The sequence below is a fragment of the Camponotus floridanus genome, unplaced genomic scaffold (assembly GCF_003227725.1).
Source record: "Camponotus floridanus strain SB8 unplaced genomic scaffold, Cflo_v7.5 scaffold12, whole genome shotgun sequence".
NCBI lineage: Eukaryota > Metazoa > Arthropoda > Insecta > Hymenoptera > Formicidae > Camponotus > Camponotus floridanus.
The window spans coordinates 1,401,894-1,420,761 of record NW_020229237.1 but is presented as its reverse complement, the minus strand read 5'-3'; the positions used below and the strand labels follow the sequence as shown (position 1 = coordinate 1,420,761).

General features: G+C 31.5%; 2 protein-coding genes across 3 annotated transcripts in view; one reads left to right on the top strand and one right to left on the bottom strand.

The window, feature by feature from the left end:
• The window catches only part of LOC105258979 (tyrosine-protein phosphatase non-receptor type 23), a 29,397-nt gene that overhangs the window by 4,551 nt on the left and 5,978 nt on the right, over positions 1–18,868 (bottom strand). The window contains exons 2-9 of one of the 2 annotated variants that reach the window (XM_011270614.3): positions 3,013–3,159; positions 2,600–2,802; positions 2,112–2,434; positions 1,912–2,024; positions 1,350–1,735; positions 813–1,163; positions 476–699; positions 3–238 (exon numbers count right to left, since the gene is read on the bottom strand). In XM_011270614.3, the coding sequence (XP_011268916.2) occupies positions 3–238; positions 476–699; positions 813–1,163; positions 1,350–1,735; positions 1,912–2,024; positions 2,112–2,434; positions 2,600–2,802; positions 3,013–3,099 (1,923 nt within the window). In that variant the 5' untranslated portion in view covers positions 3,100–3,159. Of the gene's footprint in view, positions 1–2; positions 239–475; positions 700–812; positions 1,164–1,349; positions 1,736–1,911; positions 2,025–2,111; positions 2,435–2,599; positions 2,803–3,012; positions 3,245–18,868 lie in introns of those variants that run through there. The other variant, XM_011270613.3, reaches the window with a different exon arrangement.
• Positions 4,440–11,680, top strand: LOC105258980 (integrin beta-PS). Its single transcript, XM_011270617.3, has 15 exons — positions 4,440–4,684; positions 5,586–5,793; positions 6,093–6,321; positions 6,473–6,572; positions 6,868–7,038; positions 7,143–7,241; positions 7,477–7,641; positions 7,924–8,082; positions 8,156–8,287; positions 8,467–8,769; positions 9,649–9,870; positions 10,346–10,462; positions 10,557–10,749; positions 11,257–11,396; positions 11,474–11,680. Exons 1-15 carry the CDS (start codon positions 4,529–4,531, stop codon positions 11,540–11,542), a joined length of 2,463 nt encoding a protein of 820 aa, XP_011268919.3. The 5' UTR covers positions 4,440–4,528; the 3' UTR covers positions 11,543–11,680.

Here is an 18,868-nt window from a genome sequence, read left to right as displayed (position 1 = left end):
ACCAAACTCTGATGTTTGCTAAGCTGATCTGCAAATAAACGATCCAAAGGAGCAGATTCAGAAGTAGCTGTAACTAATAAGCGTGTTAAATCGTCCTGGGCGATTTGATCTCGTAGTTTGCTATGCAATTCAAGTCTCTGCATCCGCATTTCATCTACTTTATTTAATATACGTTTTAGTTCTTTAGTATGCATTTTTTCTATTTCTTTCGTATTTTGCGATTTTTCGGAACTTTGATCTGTAAAAACATAACAAGAATGTATATACGTAAGTATGATATAAATATGACTTCAATAAATTATATTTAAACTTATAATTATTTTATACGATATATTAAACATATATATATATATATATATGTGTGTGTGTGTGTTTAATATATCGTATAAAATAATATATATATATATATATATATATATATATATATATATATATATATATATGAACAATGTAAATTCTGTATAAAACGTGTTACCTGAAAGATATATACTTGGTGAAGGAATATGCGCCATTAAATCAGCCAATGGTTGCGCGAGAATTTTTAAATTCTTTACATGCATTGTTATTGCTTTATGCAGAGCTTGATTACTTTCTGAAGCCTTATTATGTGCTTCTTCATATTTCTTAGCCTCTCTAGTCAAATCTGTTGCTACTATCGATGGTGGTCGCTTGCCTACTGCATCTTGATACTGTTTTTCTCTATAAAAGATCACAAATTTATTAATAACATTAATTATTGTTATGTAAATGAAAGAGAGACATTAATGATTTAAAATTTTCAACAAAATTAAAAGAAACGATTAGTTTCATACTTTTGTTCTTCATCCAACAAAAGTTTCGATATTTCTTTCAGTACACTTTCAACATCTTGGCTTGTTTCAGATAATTTTCCCATTATATCTATCAAATCCTCAATAACATGTTGTTTTGCATTAAGTGCAGCACATCGTTCGACTAATTCTTCTGGAAGAGGTAAGCATTCCCATTCTGAAGCTTGTGTACTGTCAGGATCCCATAAATTCATATGTTCCAGTTTTAAAGATGTAAGATAAGTATTAAGATATTGATCCTTTTCCTCGATTTTTGCTCCAATAGAACGCAATATCTTGGCTTTTTCCTCTGAATAAAGAGAACTAGCTTCATGCACTTTCATAGGAACTAATCTATAAAAACCACATATAAATATTATAATAATTCCCATATTAAGAAAAGTCAATCTATAATAATATTCAACAGTAAAGAAAAATTACAAAAAAGATTTTAGTTTTAACTTAAATAAAAAAATTGAATGTGAGTCGATGCTAAAAGAGGAATATTAAAATATTAAAATATATATAAAATGTAATTACCTTGCAAATATATCTTGTCCTGATATTTCTGGATCATTTATATTAAATGATATTCCTTTAACTAAAGAAGCGCCTTTCACTATAGGAAGGCTTTCTTTCTCTGGCACTTCCTCATGATAGATAAATTCGTTTTCATTTTTAGCAGCTTTTCTTTTGCCTTCTATTACATCATTTGTAAACGTGAGTGCTTCTTCTACAGCAGCTTTTTCCTCTTTAACATTTGCAAAATCGTAAATTGCATGTGCCTCATTAAGGGATGTTAACGCAGCATTATAAAAAGCAACTCTTTCTCCCATTTTCCTCTGTTCCTCAGCTGTGAGGCCTTGATAAAGATATGTAACAGCAGAGTGATACGCTTTTTTAAATTTGACATAACGTTTCCAGCTCTGCAAAAATTTATAATAATGAATTATTATAATAATCAGTTGTTGTTTTATTGATTTACAAAATAATATTCCTATGTTTATAATATTGTGTAATTGTGAAATAATTGTAAAAAAAATATAAATATAATAATTGTAAAATAATTGTAAAAAATATAAAAAATATAAATTTTACTTACTTTATAAATTTTGGTACCCACTGTATCAGATACAGTTCCATCTTCACTTCCCCCTTGCTCCAATGTATTTAGCGCCATAGTAAAATAATCTACTATTTGCTTTGCAACTTTTGCTGCATAATATATACATGTCTTATATAGTAACAGACAAATCTAAACAATTACTGTTAAAATTTATTAATATGACTAACAACACATACCTACAATTGTTGGCTTACGATTATCCAACATACTCTTTTGCAATATGCATTCTTGAGCTTGTGCTAAGCAAAGCTGGTGCATAAAAGTCATTAATTCTGGAGCTAGATCTACACCAGATGGTTGGGGATAACTATTTTTCAAGTGTTCAAAAGCCCATGCTGCACATTGAAAATGACTGCATGCCATTTTCATTCCATCTCCGCTGTTTCTTTCTGTGCGTGCACCCAATTGGCTATGTATCGCGCCAATGTTGTACAAAATGGATATCATTTCAAAACGAATATTACCCAATGAACACACCATATTTGCATAAGTATCTCTCCTAATAAAATACACACAATTCACGTCAACAAATTTGCAGCTACACAAATTCATATATATATAATTGAATTAAATCTTAAACAACTGTATTATATATTATACTTTGATAACTAAAATATTCATAAAAGACTCGTAATATTAATATAAGGATAACATAATTCTATACCATGTAAATGCGACTGCGGCAGAACCATCCTTGCCCATGGGAAACCTACTTTGAAGAAAATGCAACTGGCAATAGTACTTCTTCAGTAACACACAGCCGGCCGTATCGACGGGTGGTCTAACCGCCATCGAGCGTAAGCTTTCCAATTGATGTATTTCATTGTTATATGATTCAGGATCTTCATTATAAAAATCTCGTATATACTAAAAAAAAATAAGATAAAATACATAAAATTAGTAAAGCTATAGATAATTACATTATGTTAGATAAACGATCATAATTGCTAGTTTTTATATTAATAGCACTTTGACATTTCACACAAACGGCAAATTTATAATTAACGCTAAATGCGTAACGCAAAGACTTGACTAATTAAATATAAAAAGCCAAATACAAAATTGTGATATTTGTACCTGTTTGAGTTTTGGCCCAAAAGTAGTGGGTTCTGGACTGACTTTTACTTGGAACCATATCATTGGCAATCTCGGCACTGCTTCCATATCGGCTTGCTTACTCAGTCTTCAATTTGTTAAACTTGTCAAACGCTGACAGTCGATCATCTGTCAAACACATCGAAAATGGTGATTCAATGAGATACGTATGCCATTGTGTCACGTACTACGAAATATACTATAACGAAAGATTATAATTTCTTTGAGGAGCATACTCAATTGAGATAGTGGCGACAATTTCTGTTCGTAAAAGCGACCAAGGGAATTAGATTAACAAGTTCGAAAATAGATGTTTTAAAATTTTAAACTAATAAAAAGAATAATGATGAGAAATTTTATTATTAAATAGAGAAATAAATATATCTATTTTTTCTCACAAATTAATAACAAAAGTTAAAAAATATATAATATCAATTTATCGAAATTGAGCAAAATTTTTGTTCTTATAAAAGCAAAACTATATGAATTCGTAGAACTAAAATTCATTTTATGTAACATGAATAATTTTGACATTTTATAATTTATTATCAAATATATTTATAAAATAACGAGTAAATATTATAAGTCCCAAAAGAATGGTGAAGGTGAAGCAATATGATATGATATTCTTATGTTCGTAGATTGTTGAAAACACTGCCCAATTTTTTGTTCTTCGCATGCCATCTCTCGGAAAATTAATAAACTTTCATCGTATAATACATTGTTGACACACTAGATGGCAGCAAATTATACTTTTTGCAAAATCTTTATTAATGAAAACAATCTTAGAAATACATGAATCATATCAATTTCATTCATAATATTGGAACTTGTGAGAGGATACATCAATGACCGTGTGTTTTTGTCTTAATCAACATTTAATCGATATAATTAATTTTTCAATACTACCAGTATATTAGCTGTTTACATTGGAGTATGTAATATATAAAAAAAGTTTGATGCAAATTCACATAATAAAAATTATACTCAATTTGTAAGAAATAAATATAATCTATTTATATCTTTACTATGTTCCTAAGCATTCTATCTGTATAAGCTTTTCCTATCTTTTCCCTTCATCTTCATCATCGAACAAGACATTACATGTTTAAAAATTATTTATTTATTTGTATTATATGATTCATTCATTCATTCTTTAATATCTACAATTAAGTTATTAATAAGAGTAAACAGTAAAAATGTGAATATTAATTACATTTAATTAAATTAAATTTCTGATATTGCTGTACATCGCGTACACGGTAAATCTCGTACTTTAACGAATTCGATTATAAAAGAATCACCAAGGAGAAGAAAACGAACAAACGTGATTATTACCTAATGACGCATTATGACATGACCACGACGCGTTTTATCACGGAGTCATTTCCGCGGGATGCCGCAGTATCCTTTCGTGAATCGCGAGCGTTGGTACCGCGACTCTCGTCTCGTCGTCCGCACCACACTCTCGCCGTACGTCGACGTTAACGGCGAAATAATGACACGGTGGGCGACGACTATCTTTCTTTTCCTGATGACGCGATTCTTCGTACTCGCATTCTCGCAGCATCGGGACCGGGAGAGCCTCTGCGAGTCCCAACAGACCTGTGCGAGCTGTCTACAAACGCCGCGATGCGTGTGGTGTTCCATGATGGTAATGAATATTTATGATTATTCGCTAGTGACAGCTGTACACGAGTCTACGAGAAGAAATATCGGATGCGAGCACCTGCGCGACAATCCTTCTTTCTCAACCGTCGTTCTTTCATTGGTGATTCATGAATGAACTCATGCCGCGTGACTATTTTGTATTCGCAGGCTTTTAGCATGAGAATATTTTTTTACCAATCTTTTGATGACTAACTCCGAGAGAAGTGCCATTTCTAAAATATAAATGTTTATACGCAAATCTAAGACTTTTCATGAAAGGAAAGCGATTTATCAATGAAATATTTATGTCATAATATTTTGCTGTGATTTTTATTATATAGAATAAAAAATATATTAATTTACGAGACGTATTTGTATAGTGAAAAGATTAAAACTTATTTGTTTTAATTAGAATAATTTGATTAAAATCTATAAAATAAATTGCATACACCATTAATTATTGATTATCATGTTTACAATAATGCCACTTGTATAGTAAAATTGATGTATATACAATTTTGATGAACATTTTTTTCATCTGTAATATAAAAAAAAATTCCCTCTTAAGGTCAACAATTATTTATAACTTTAAAACATTTAAACTTAGAAGAGTTAAAGTTTTAAAAAAAAATATAAGAGAGCTTGTTCAAGATCTTTTATTTCCTGAGGGAATTCCTAGTTTTTTGTGCCGGAAATTTGTTAATCGCAATCATCCGGTGAAAAGAATTATCATAAATCAGATAAAATTTTTTCCATTTTTTTCAGATGTGAAAAAGGAATTATTAAATTTAAAATATTTGGAAAGATTATCGATAAATTCTATTTTGTACAATATTTGTAAGCTTTTTTAACTTGAACCTACAATATGATCAATAAGGCTGATTTTATGTTCATGGCTTCGCAAGGTATCTGGTCAGAATGCAAGCAGTCCTTTGCTACGTTGTGTATCTAAACAGACATTTTTGAAAGAAAGCCATCTCTGGTGTCCACTATCAGACGTAATACATCATGAGAATACGATGGACATCCTTGAAAATCGGCCGTTATCTTCGATCAAGGGTAAAGATCCTGTCCAAGTCCAACCGCAAAAAATACGGTTACGTCTCAGACGAGGTAAGACAAAAATGTGCATTTTATTTCTAATCAATTATTTTTTTTAAGAAATTATACTGTATTTTTTTTACGAAGCTCCTAGCATTCTAATATTATAGACAAGAAAATTTTTTTAAAACAATAAGATTTTTTTTGGAATGTAAGATATTTATAATAAAATATATAATTGTTTTTATAATATTTAATATCCACAATATATATTTTTATAATACTATAATTTAATCAAAATTTTATAAAACGATTTTATAAAAACAATTAAAAATTTAATTTTATAAGAATATTACATAAATTATTAATAGGAGAGGATTATCGCGTAATTCTGAAATACAGTCAGGCAGAGGATTATCCTGTGGATTTATATTATCTTATGGATTTATCCGCGTCTATGGAACCGTATAGAGATAAATTATCGAAACTCGGTCTGCAATTGGCTAAAGCTATGCAAAAGCTCACGTCGAATTTTCGTATCGGCTTTGGTAGTTTTATAGACAAGGTCGTTTTACCGATGACCAACACGCAGCCTGACAAGTAATTATATATTCATTACGTAAATCATAGTATTTCGATCAATTAAATGAACCAAGAAATAAATTATTACAATGAAATTTTTACTATAACAATACAAAATTATATCATTGATACATCTATAATAATCTGATAATCTAAATTTTAACGTTAGACTGGAATCTCCCTGCACTTTGAAAACTGGGGAACCATGTGCGCCGCCTTACGACTATAAAAATCAAATGTCTCTTACGGAGAATGTAGCTCTATTTGAGGTAATTATATGAAATTGTGTTCAGCGGATAGTGAAAGAATTGAAAGAAAATTTTAAAGTGATTAAAAATAATAAGTAAATGCGGTTTCTTTCAAAATCATAATTAAATATAAAACAATAATAAATAAACAAAAAAAATTAATAAATAAAATATGTCTCCTGGACAGGAGAAAAATTCGAAATAAAATTAATTAATTTTGTTTCGAATTTTAAATTAATTAATTTTTAAACTACTGAAACTACTCAATTCTTTATGTTTCAAATATTCTATCACATACTATTATTTAACAAATTAGGATCAGGTACAAGCGGCACCAGTGTCAGGTAATTTGGATGGTCCTGAAGGTGGGCTCGATGCGATGATGCAGGTCATCGTGTGTACCAAAGAAATCGGCTGGCGCCAAAAAGCGCGTCATCTTATCGTGTTCTCGACCGACGCGGTCTTTCACGTCGCCGGAGATGGTAAGGTACGTGATTGTGTATGAATCATGCAAAACCCTCGGTCGACTTCGAACGATAACATACCAAAATAAATCGACATTGCAACTTAAACAAATTTAGAATTTCTTAGCTTGCAGGAATAATAGAGCCTAATGATTGCATGTGCCATTTGGATGAGAAAGGATTCTATACTTATTCCCTTTTACAAGATTATCCGTCAATCTCTCAGGTGAATAAATATTTTTTTAAAGAAAAGAAATGGCTTAGGCCAAGTTGCACGAACATTATATTAAGCGAGATTTGAATGTGTCTATCTTTATGTGTCTATCTTTATTTTTCTTTTTAAATAAATAAAAGATAGATACATATTTAAGTTTCGCTTAAAACCAAAATAATGCAATTAAGCCTTATTTCTATAAGACTTAAATAATTTGAAAAAATATGTCTGTCCCTTTAATTCCTAGCTCAATAGAAAAGCGCGCGAACATAACATGAACATTATCTTTGCCGTTCCTGATCACAAAAATATGACCTATCAGCGATTGAGTCAACATATCAGTGGATCTTCAACAGGCACTTTAGAAAATGAATCGCAGAACGTTGTCGCTTTAGTGAGCAGTGAATATGAGGTGATTTTAATATATTCATTAAAAGTAATAATAATTTACATATGTTTACATAATTATTAATTTAAGTATATATAATTCGTTAAATATATATATATATATATATATATATATATATATAATTCGTTTTTTTACGCTACACATTTCAATTTATGTCATAATCCAGAAAAACTAATAGAAAATTTATTAATAATTTGAACTTACTCTTTTCAAAACTTTTATCCATTTTATATTTATGCGATAGCTGAGAAGTCAATAGTGATTTCATACGTTAATAATTTGTAGAAACTAGTAGACTCAGTGACCATAATCGATACAGCACCAAAGATAATCGATATTAAATATTTCTCTCGATGTTTAAACAAAACGGGAGAATTGCTAGAACGTCAAGAATGCGAAGGACTTCGCGTAGGAAATGTTATTGAGTTTGAAGTTGTGATCAAGGTATATGAATTAGCGATTGAATATTTTGATTAATCAATAATAATTTATTATGTATTATTAATTCGATTATCAGGTTGTCGAATGCCCCGACGAACCGAAGAATTGGCAGCAAACTGTGGAAATCAAACCCAGAGGCTTGAATGAAAGTTTAACTATCGATCTAGAAATCATATGCGATTGTCCTTGTGAGAAACCTGGGCATTCGGTATTACATATATTATAATATAAAAAATATACTAATATATAAAATAACATAAAAAAATTAATATAAAAAAATTTAGTTAAAAAATAAAAAATGTGTAATATTGAAAAATTTACAATTTATACACTGATATAATTAAACAAACTTGCACAATATTAATCGTTTTATAAACCGGAAAATAGGGATATCGAATGAACGCTGCGGAATGCAAGAATAACGGCAAATCAATGTGCGGCGTGTGTTCCTGTAATCCCGGTTTTTACGGAAAGCAATGCGAATGCGAGGGAAACGAGGTCGGTGCTGGTAACTCGATCTCGATAGCCGATTGCAAACCCGACAACCAAACTGTAGAGATTTGTAGTGGACATGGTACATGCAAATGCGGAGTCTGCGATTGTGATAAACGACCGAATAATCCGCATGAAATGTTTTACGGGAAATATTGCGAGTGCGACAATTTCTCTTGCAAACGCAGTGGTGGCCAGGTATGTTTTTTTCAAAAATAAATTGAAAAGAATGTATATATATATATATATATATATATATATATATATATATAAATGAATACAACCACAAAAAATATGTAAATAACAATACATAAAATTTCACACATATGCTTCTTGCAACTACAATATCTACATAAAAAAAATAAGTGTCAAATCAAAACTTATATATTTAAACTAACGCGTTCATTGTTTCGTACATACGCAACAATTTATAATCTTCTTAGAAGAATTTAATAATTTTAAATTTCAACAATATTACAATCTTATTTTAATATTATAACTGTCACCTCGAGAATATATAATTATTTAATTATACTTTAAAAAAATTAATCTTTGATTAAAAAATGTTATTTTCTATCTAACATTGTTTCTTTTCCATTCAAGAAAATTAAATCTTAAATCATAAGAATATATTTTTCTTGATTGAATTATATAAATAAAATGGCTTCATTCAAGTAAGCAATTATATTTTTCTTTAATTAACGCAATATAATTTTATTTCAAGATTTCCATATTAAAACTAAATATATTTTCAAAACAAGAATGTCCTTTTTTCCTGTGTATTATAAAAAAATAATTTTTATAATATAAAAATCATTTGATAGTACATTTAACGCAAATTATATATATGTACGTGTGATATAAGTAATAACGAATTACAAATAGGATAGGGAGATAATCTATTATCATATCTACTCCCCTAATAATCACTTTTAACAAATTCACGCGAAATTTGTATAGCAATTCTCTCTTTGAGCTTGGCATTTATAAGGGCGGTAGAGGACAAATTATATACACCTTTCTACCTGCGTCCATTATACGTTATATCGCCGTTCATCTTTCCTCTGTCTGTTTAAGGTTTGCGGCGGACGGGGCAAGTGCGAATGCGGTACCTGCAATTGCCTACCAGGCTGGGGTGGCGAGACGTGCGATTGCAAGGAGACCAATAGCACATGCATCGCACCGTCGAACGGAAATGTCGAGATTTGCAGCGGACGCGGCGACTGCATCTGCGGCAGCTGCCATTGTCAAGAACGAGACAATATTCGATACTCCGGACAATATTGCGAGGAATGCCCCGTAAGTATAATCTGCATGTGCCTTGAGGAAGAAATCAAGCGACTTATCGCGATAAACAAACAAAAAAAAATTAAAAGAAACTTAATAAATATAAAAATGTGAATTTAATTCCAATATGATACTAATTAATTATTCACATACGGGCGTTTACATTATACATAATATGTTGTAATGTGCATATGTGATTAAAATCTGCAAACATTTCTGATTATGTATGAGTAAAATTAAACTTATTTCAATTTTTAAGTAATTTAAATTATCGATTATTATATCTATTTATATATAATTATATATAATTATATATAATTATATATAATTATATAATTACATTATATCTATTTATATAATTAATTGACTTTTTGTAAGAAAGACATTTCGAAAATGTAATTTCAGAATAAATTCCACATCGTTTAGCAAAATCACAATTTCTTAATCATAATATCTTTCTCTGCGAAATAATTAAAATGTATTTTAGACGTGTCCAGGACAAAGATGCGAGGAGCTGAAGGATTGCGTGGAGTGCGTAGCGTATAATACAGGACCGCTCGCGAAAGATGGGAAATGTGACTTGTGCATGCATGAAATTGACATTGTTAGTAGCACTTCCTTCGAGATAACATCTACTTACAAGCTGCGCGCGGGCAATTAATAATTTGCAACGTAAACGGACATTTATTATTCCGCAGGTCGACGTTGTCGAGGAAGATCCTGTAAAAGACGAGGAAACCGGCGCCCGCATATGCCGAACACCCGGTGATGCAGGTTGCACGTTTGTCTTCAAATACCAGTATCATAGAGACGGTACTGGCGGAGATATTAAAATTTTCAAGATTCAGGCTCAGAAAGAAAGAACTTGTCCAGCACCTATTAATGTCTTTGGTAATTTGTCCTGTATTTTATCATATGATGAATGATGCTTTGTCACGCTGTGTATGCTATGGAAATATTTAATTTAATTTTCATTATGTCCTTTCAAATAATAGATATAATAAATCCAACAACTTGTTTCATAATAAATATTTCATAAATAATAATCAGATAAAAAATGTGTAAGATTCTTAAATTAATGTTATATAATAATCAAATAATATATGACGAAATTAAATAATGATTAATATTTAATATAAAATTATTCTTGTGTGTAACATATATATTTTTGAAAAATTATATATAACTTTAATATAAATTTTTGTATTAATTCTCTTCAACTTTTTAATGCTATTCTATTTATCTGACTACACATGTCAATTCTATACTATTTACAAGTGATGATGTTTGAAAACTGACATATCACATAATTGTGCTTCAATCGTGCTTAACATAATTGAGAAAAATGTGTGAGAGGAAATACACAAAATAAACTAGAATTTATACTTTCTCCCGTAGGTGTTGCATTGGGCGTCGTCATAAGTACCGTCATTGTCGGTTTCCTGATTCTCCTCATTTGGAAGATCCTCACGATGATCCACGACAAGAGAGAATACGCAAGGTTCGAGAGAGAGCGCGCTCTCGCTAAATGGGATAGAGTGAGTTGCTATTCACCATTGTTTTCGATCGCGTGATTACAAGATTGTCAGAACGTCAATATGTCGGAATGTTTCAGGGCGAGAATCCTCTCTACAAGCAAGCGACATCGACTTTCAGCAATCCAACGTTCAACGTTAAAGATTAATAATAATCTTAGAGAGAGACTCTCAATGTGATATTAGCATTTCTATTTAAGTCTTTTAATTCTATTTCTCGTCCATTAGAATTTCATTTTGAACATTTTAAAAAATTGCAAACATCACGTTTTATTAATATAATTTCGTAATTATATTAACAGACATTGAGCATTCTATATGTTATTTAATTTATTATCTTAGATTTCAATAATAAATTAAAAATATAATACACGAGGTAATTAATACATAAATTGTTCAAGTTAAAAAATAGAATTTGCATGTGCACTTCTAATAAGTAAAATTAATATAATTATTGTGACATTTTATGATATTAATAAAAATGTTCTTAGATCTTATTGTATAAATAGAAATATCCTTTATAAGTAAATATATGAAGGGGACTTTAACGCCAGTCGTTCAGTCTATCGGATCCGACGACTAGCGCCACGCCAGTGAATGAATCGACCAAGCCGCAATGGGTGCCACGTTCTTTAATTGCTGTATAATGAGTCGACCAATCGACAACAAGAACTCGCTTGCAAAAACGAACAAAACTTTTCATAGTTCTTTCTCTCTCTCTCTCTTTCTTTCTCTCTCTCTCTCCTTTTCCCACTTGCCGAGCTCGTAATAACATGACTCTGTTCAAACACTTCCTGCTTCCCCCTATTTATTGCGAAATCTAATCGCGTAGATTTCTTTTAACGAGACATTTCATTGTTTCGTTCCTATTTTTATATCATGACTTAAAATTTGATTTCCTGATTAATAAACGAATATTATTATTGAAATCTATTATTCAAATTACTTTATAAATGTAAATAATTTTGTTTTATTTTACTTTTATATTATAAATGATAACAAATGTTAATGAAAAACTACTTCCTTTGTATAAAACAAAACTAAGTTTTATTAACCTTTATTTGCATTCATTTTTGAGAAATCTTGTTATTTAATTTAAGAACTTCTGAAGTTCTATTTTTCAGTAGATTTTAATTATCGCTCAAAACACTTTAAATCAATCCCGCCAATCAATGTAATAATTTATTGCAAGTATATTTTATTAGTTTCTCAATTTTATCAGCAACTCATCATTGTTATTCAATAAATAAAATTAACGACAAATTAGTCGAGAGAAAAACTTAATATGCCGATTATTCGTAAATTAATTTTAAATATGATCCTTTCCTCGAAAACTAAAATAGAATAAAATAAATAATCTTGTCCTCTCCCGATTGTTTCGAATATCCTCTGGCCTCATACTTTATTGCCTCACGAGGAAGGCAAGCTCGTAAGGAGCTCGTAAATTCGTCACCATACTTGGCTCCCGCCGCAAAATCCCGAAGCGAATCGCACTATATTTCCCACCGTAAACTTAAGGCACCATATACATTCGATATGTCTTCGTATGATTCGATTAATTGATGATCATCGAGTAAGCAAAAATTTCGCAATTTTTAAATACGCGAATATAGCAATAAAAATGTTATTAAATAGAGAAATTATTACAAATATGAAGTAAACATCCTTAAAACTCATATGGAAATAATTATAATAATATATGAAAAAAATCAAAACGTAACATTATACGTACTTAAGTTAAAAAAGAAAGATTAAACGGAAAACAATAAAAGTGATAATAATAATAAAACAGCATTAAAAATAAAAATTATATCAATAATAATATAACTGTAACAATGATTTTAATATTAAAAATTTATTTTTATTAATAGAGGAATAGTAGATTAAGAATTCTAAAATTAGATATTAAGAATTACACGTTAAATATTGAATAATAAAAAATAACCGAAGTAAGAAACATTAATAATGAATGAGATTATGTCGAATTCTGAAAACAAATATGCATTGCATGAGCAAAAGTGTCTTCAGTAAAATTCTGTAATTGTAGCAATAGATAAACAAAAATCAAAATTTGTCGAACATCTTTGTTTTACTTATAAAAGCTTGTTAGTTGGCTCCACCATTAGTCATGGTGCCTTTAACGCCTCGTAAAACCAAGATACGTAACGTTCAAAAGAGCCAGGACCACGCCTATTACCTGTGTGGTGAAGCTACAGGATCATTTGGGCGACTTACGCTCGTAAATGGACCGCGTTGATGAATTAGTACTCGATTACAACGCGACGCGCTTTTTCAAAGCGACCCTTCCTAATTGGTTTTCAGCTCAACGACATGTGGTCTATGTTTATATTTTCCTTTTTAACAATCGATCATATATGACTTTAACTCAAAGTTAAATAGTACTTAAAGAATAGCAATGTTAAAGTAATTTTATATATATATATAGTTTCAAAAAAATATAAATTATTTAAATATTATTATTCTAATTTATTATAAGTATCAACTTTTTCATTTTACAATTTTTATATTATTTTATATTTTTTTGAATGTTGCTTGATTACACCGATAAAACAATTGTATTACTAGCAATATAATTATTGTATAAAATATTGATTATCTGATTTCACTTTATAAGTTTCGATTCGCGAATTTGGACAAATTCTTCTTTTTTTGAAGACTTATATATTTCAAAATATAAATATGATTCGTTCTCCGTATGGTCGGGCCTTAAGAACGAATCTGAAAAAACCACCCTGAGAAAGATGGTGAATAGGAAAGGAGGGAGGACGAGACCCGGCGCTTCGAATACTAAATCATTGCCGCACGTCCGTTTCTTTACATTGCGCAGATTTTATTGATTATTTTACGACCGGGAACATTGTAAATCTCTTCATCCTGCATCGACGGCCCTCTGCGAGGTGGCCCCAATGGGGCGCCCGTAGCACCAATTATGCGAGTCGAAAAGTATTGTTTGCTCATATATTCGTCTCTGGATATGACAGGAGCGTTTCGCGTAACATCATTTCATCGATTTTTCGTTAACCGTTTATTCGTGCTTGATTGATTGCATACGCACAGACAATCGAATGTCATTAATTAACATAAAATTATTATTTAACATAAAGTTATTATTTAAAATTAAGATACTTAATTTTTTTACATCCTTAAAATGAGTTAACGAGCATCATTCTCGCATTTGTCTTGATATTTTGGAAACATGTGGCAGATCAATAATTTAATTTTAGAAAACTTGATTGAAAATGTAGATCTATATAAAATATTTCTTCAAGAGTCTCTTTTTTTATAAAGTACATATCAGATTATTATGCGCGACACCAACTGAGATACTCTTAAAACAGATGTACTTGCGCGATTTGATTTACCCGTGAGAATCGAACAATATTGTTCATTTTCGCGATTCGCTAATGGCCGTCGCCGGTGCCTTAATTACAACCAAATACAGCTCGGGGGCCGCCAGGTGTCGAATCGTTTCGAGATTTTCAGCCGGCATATTGTCGGAGAAATCTGCCTTTCTTTCACCCGGCGCATCCGTTCTGCCGCGTTTCGGCGGTATCATGGACACCGCCGTCCATGGAGATGTCTGTGATATCGAAACTTGATTTCCGAACACGACAAAGCTCACGTTCGCACAGGGAACTCTGATGGATCCTTTATCATTAATGCGCAAGACTGGAATAATCCATTTTCTTTTTTGCCTTTAAATTTATATCGTCGATGAAACGAGGCAATCGAGAAAGGAAATACGTTTCGCCGAACTTATCGATCCCAGTTAATTGGACCGAGCAAGAAACAGTTAGCACCTTGTGAGTACGCTCGCCGAATTGCGATTGAATGATACAGGATAATGAAAGATTGTATAAAATATATATACGAGAAATATCATCGTATCTTTATAAATTTGTGCCAAGCGGAGAATTGATGTACCAAACAAATTAATTATTCGATAACTTTGAATGCATCTTATTATCGTTTAATGATCTAAATTGAATGCCTGTAAAATAATCTGATATTATTTATGAAAAAAAAAATTCATAATCAAAGAAATATACTTGTATATCTGTATAATAGAGGCAAAATAAACAAAATAATGTTATCGTGCAAAATAATTTTCGACAAGTCTCTACAAAATATGATTTACTTGACACGCACACACGTCTAATTTGAAACATATAGACGAAAAATAATTAAACTGAACTAAAAATTTCGCTTCTCTATCATTTGTACCGCGTTAAAATATGTGATTAGCGGTTTCAGCTCAATCATTTTCCAAATAATTTTTGTAAAATGGTAGCTCGGTTGATTGCTCCGAGGTCAAATTTCTCCCTTGCTTTCCCTCCTTCGTCATCTCCGGCAGATAAATTTTTAGCCTATGACCCGCGCTGCGTCCTCGTAACCGTAGCGTGCCCTCAGCGTGCCCGAGTGCTGCTGCATCGTCCTGCATCGCCTCCTCTTCGTGGCTGATGCGGGCCGAGACTCGTTAGCGCACGCCCGTAAATCAAGCCGCAGGGGTGCAAACCCGCTAATATAGCCGGGATTCCCCCGGGATAGGTGGAGCACGTTCGCGCCGCCGCCGCGCACGGTAAACGCTCGGTATATCTCATCGATAATGAGTTTGTTAAATGGATTAATATTGCACGCCCTACCCGTCCCCCGCCCCTCTCCCTCGTCGCTGCCCTCCGTCCCTCACTCCGTTTTCCGAGAATCATCATGAGGGTAACTTTGGTGATACCATCTCGCGAGAGATCAACGACAGATTTTTATATCCCTCTACAGTTTTCTTTATGCCTTTATTATAATATAAAACTATATAATATATTGCCTACAGAAGAAATAATTTTAATTTTGTATCTTTATAAATATTTCGGTAATAAAAATATTAAATATTTTGCATTGATTATAGCATTCAGTATAATTATCAATTTTTCTCATTTGCAATGAGTTGATTAAAGAACAAGTTGCATCGAAGACTTGCAGTAATCCTACTTCCCAAAACGTTTATCGTCCTAATAAAACTCTGTTAAAGTTGCTTAAATTATCCGTTGTATCGATAATAACTGTGTCTTAATACAAGTCAAATTATGAGTGCTGCTCTAATATGTATACCGACGTGACTTGAAGCAATGCAAGCACTAATGTCGGACCACCGGTGAGTTTTATTTCGACCCAATATCGACGAACGCGCGCGGCCCTCGAATCTGGTGCGCTCCTGAAGGCGCGCTACCCGCGTATATACGGCACGGATAATTAATGGAGCCGGTAATGAGCTGATTATTATTAATAATATTTAGCCGAGGTTAAGCCGGGGCGACCCTGCCGCGGTGGAGCCCGGCCGGCCGTTAATTGAATCTGCCAATCATCGTAATGAGCGTCAGCGCCGGATCCGTTGTCCGTTCCCCGAGCATTGCTGTGCTCTTCAAGGGCCCCGGAGAGAGAGCTTGATGCTCGTCAGGCTTGAAAAAGGAAATACTCTGTTCTCCCTTCGCTTCCCTTCCCGCCTCCCTCTTACCCGTCGCTCGTCTCGCGTCTGAAAAATGTGAGCAATTTTACTTGCGCGAGCGTGTTTCTGCATAAGCGTCTGCTCGGGTCGATATTCATGAAGAGTGTTGTGGAGGAACATCGAGAACCGTTCCTTGGCATTTGCCTTCGCCGAACGTGCCATGTACGATTAACCCTTAACTGCCGTAGTTTAATTTGAGGGAAACATGGAATATTTGGTGAGGGGTTAAAATATTGAATAACTCACAGTTGTAAAGTAATTTTTTTAGAAGCCCTAGAAAATTTACTATTATTTTTTTCTCAATTAAAATATCGCAGCACATAATAATTCTTAAAGTTATAAAAAATAAAAAATGTGACGCCAGAGAAAATAATTTCCTGATAAAAGAGAGAAAACTCTTATTACGTTTGTTTAAAATTAAATAAACCTTATACATTTACAATTATAGTTTAATTTTTGTATTAATGTAAATAATAATATTACTGGCTGATAAAATATATCGACAATTTATTTCTAATTATATTCTTTGATAAATCTTAGTTCGATTCTGTGCTCAGGAAAAAATTGTAAGTACATAAAATTAAAGTATCTATTCTTAATATATTTTTATACATATATATAATAAATAACTTGGCAATTTATGACAAATATTTTCTTTAAAATTGCTCTTACATTCTCTTTATTTCGTGTATAATTTTTTTACTACATCATAATTACAGATTTTTTCTCTACGTATCATTGAAAATATTTTCCATTTGAATTCCTAAGCTGAAAAACCGGTATTATCTCTCGTTCTTAATCTATGTTCTTAATTCTTATACAACAAAGACGAATGCGTTCGCTTATTGCAACGGGATGAATGCTATAGAAAACAATGATAAGGGAATGCAGGACAAATGTTTGCTTTCTCGAAGTGATAAGAGACTCAGTCAATATATCTATCCGCATTCCATTAATGACTCACTCGCTCACCTTGCAAAAGGTTCCTGACAGTTAATAATAAATTAGATATGAAACGAATGATTGAACTAAAACCGCGGTCGTAATCGAACTAAGTTGATAATGAGTGTGTGCTTCCAAGTTTTAAGTGATCCTAATGCAGAGGACGTAAAGGACAATTTCTATAAAATCAAATTGATATAATAATGTTCCTTTTTTTGACAATATATTAAGAATTACCAGATGATTACATTTAGATCTAAAATCTGAAAAAAATTCTCTCGAGCAAAAAAATTTAATAAATTTTTTTTAATAAACATAATTTGTTTGTAAAACTCGTGGATATTTTTACAACTAAGTCTTTCATTTGATATGAAGTTTCAATAAATCTGCATAAAAGTAAAAATGCAGTAAAGTATCATCAATCAATGGATTAACACAGAATATATTTGCAACCCGAAATATCCGATAGTGCAAACTGTCGCATGATTATTATCCGTCTCGTTCTCGATTTCACTTTTCGTTCCGCAAATTCCTCCAGTAAATTTTATACCGTAAATTCAATTACCATGTAAATTAATCTCACGCTTGCTGATCGTTTATTATAAAGTTTATTATAAGCGGAACACAGCGCGTTTACATAATTACTGGCAAATCGAATGTGGGAGGAATAAAAAAAAGATACATACTAGGTGTCTCGTATCGTATCATTTTTCATTCATGAATTCTGCAATAGATCTTGATGTTATGCATATTAAATCTCTTCATAATTAAGTTTTAAAACAAATGGCGTTCAAAATCAACTTTAAATTAAATAAAAACCCTAGTATATTATTATCTATTTGTTGCATAAAAAGAAAATATTTGTTTATATTTTTAACGGATTATAATTTAAGACTTACACACGAGTTGGTATTTGAATATTTTGATTAACACAAGATAAATTAATCAACGATCGACGAGGATGAAATATCCTGTATAAAAGTAGGAGATATCGTAGAAAATTTACTCGCGACCA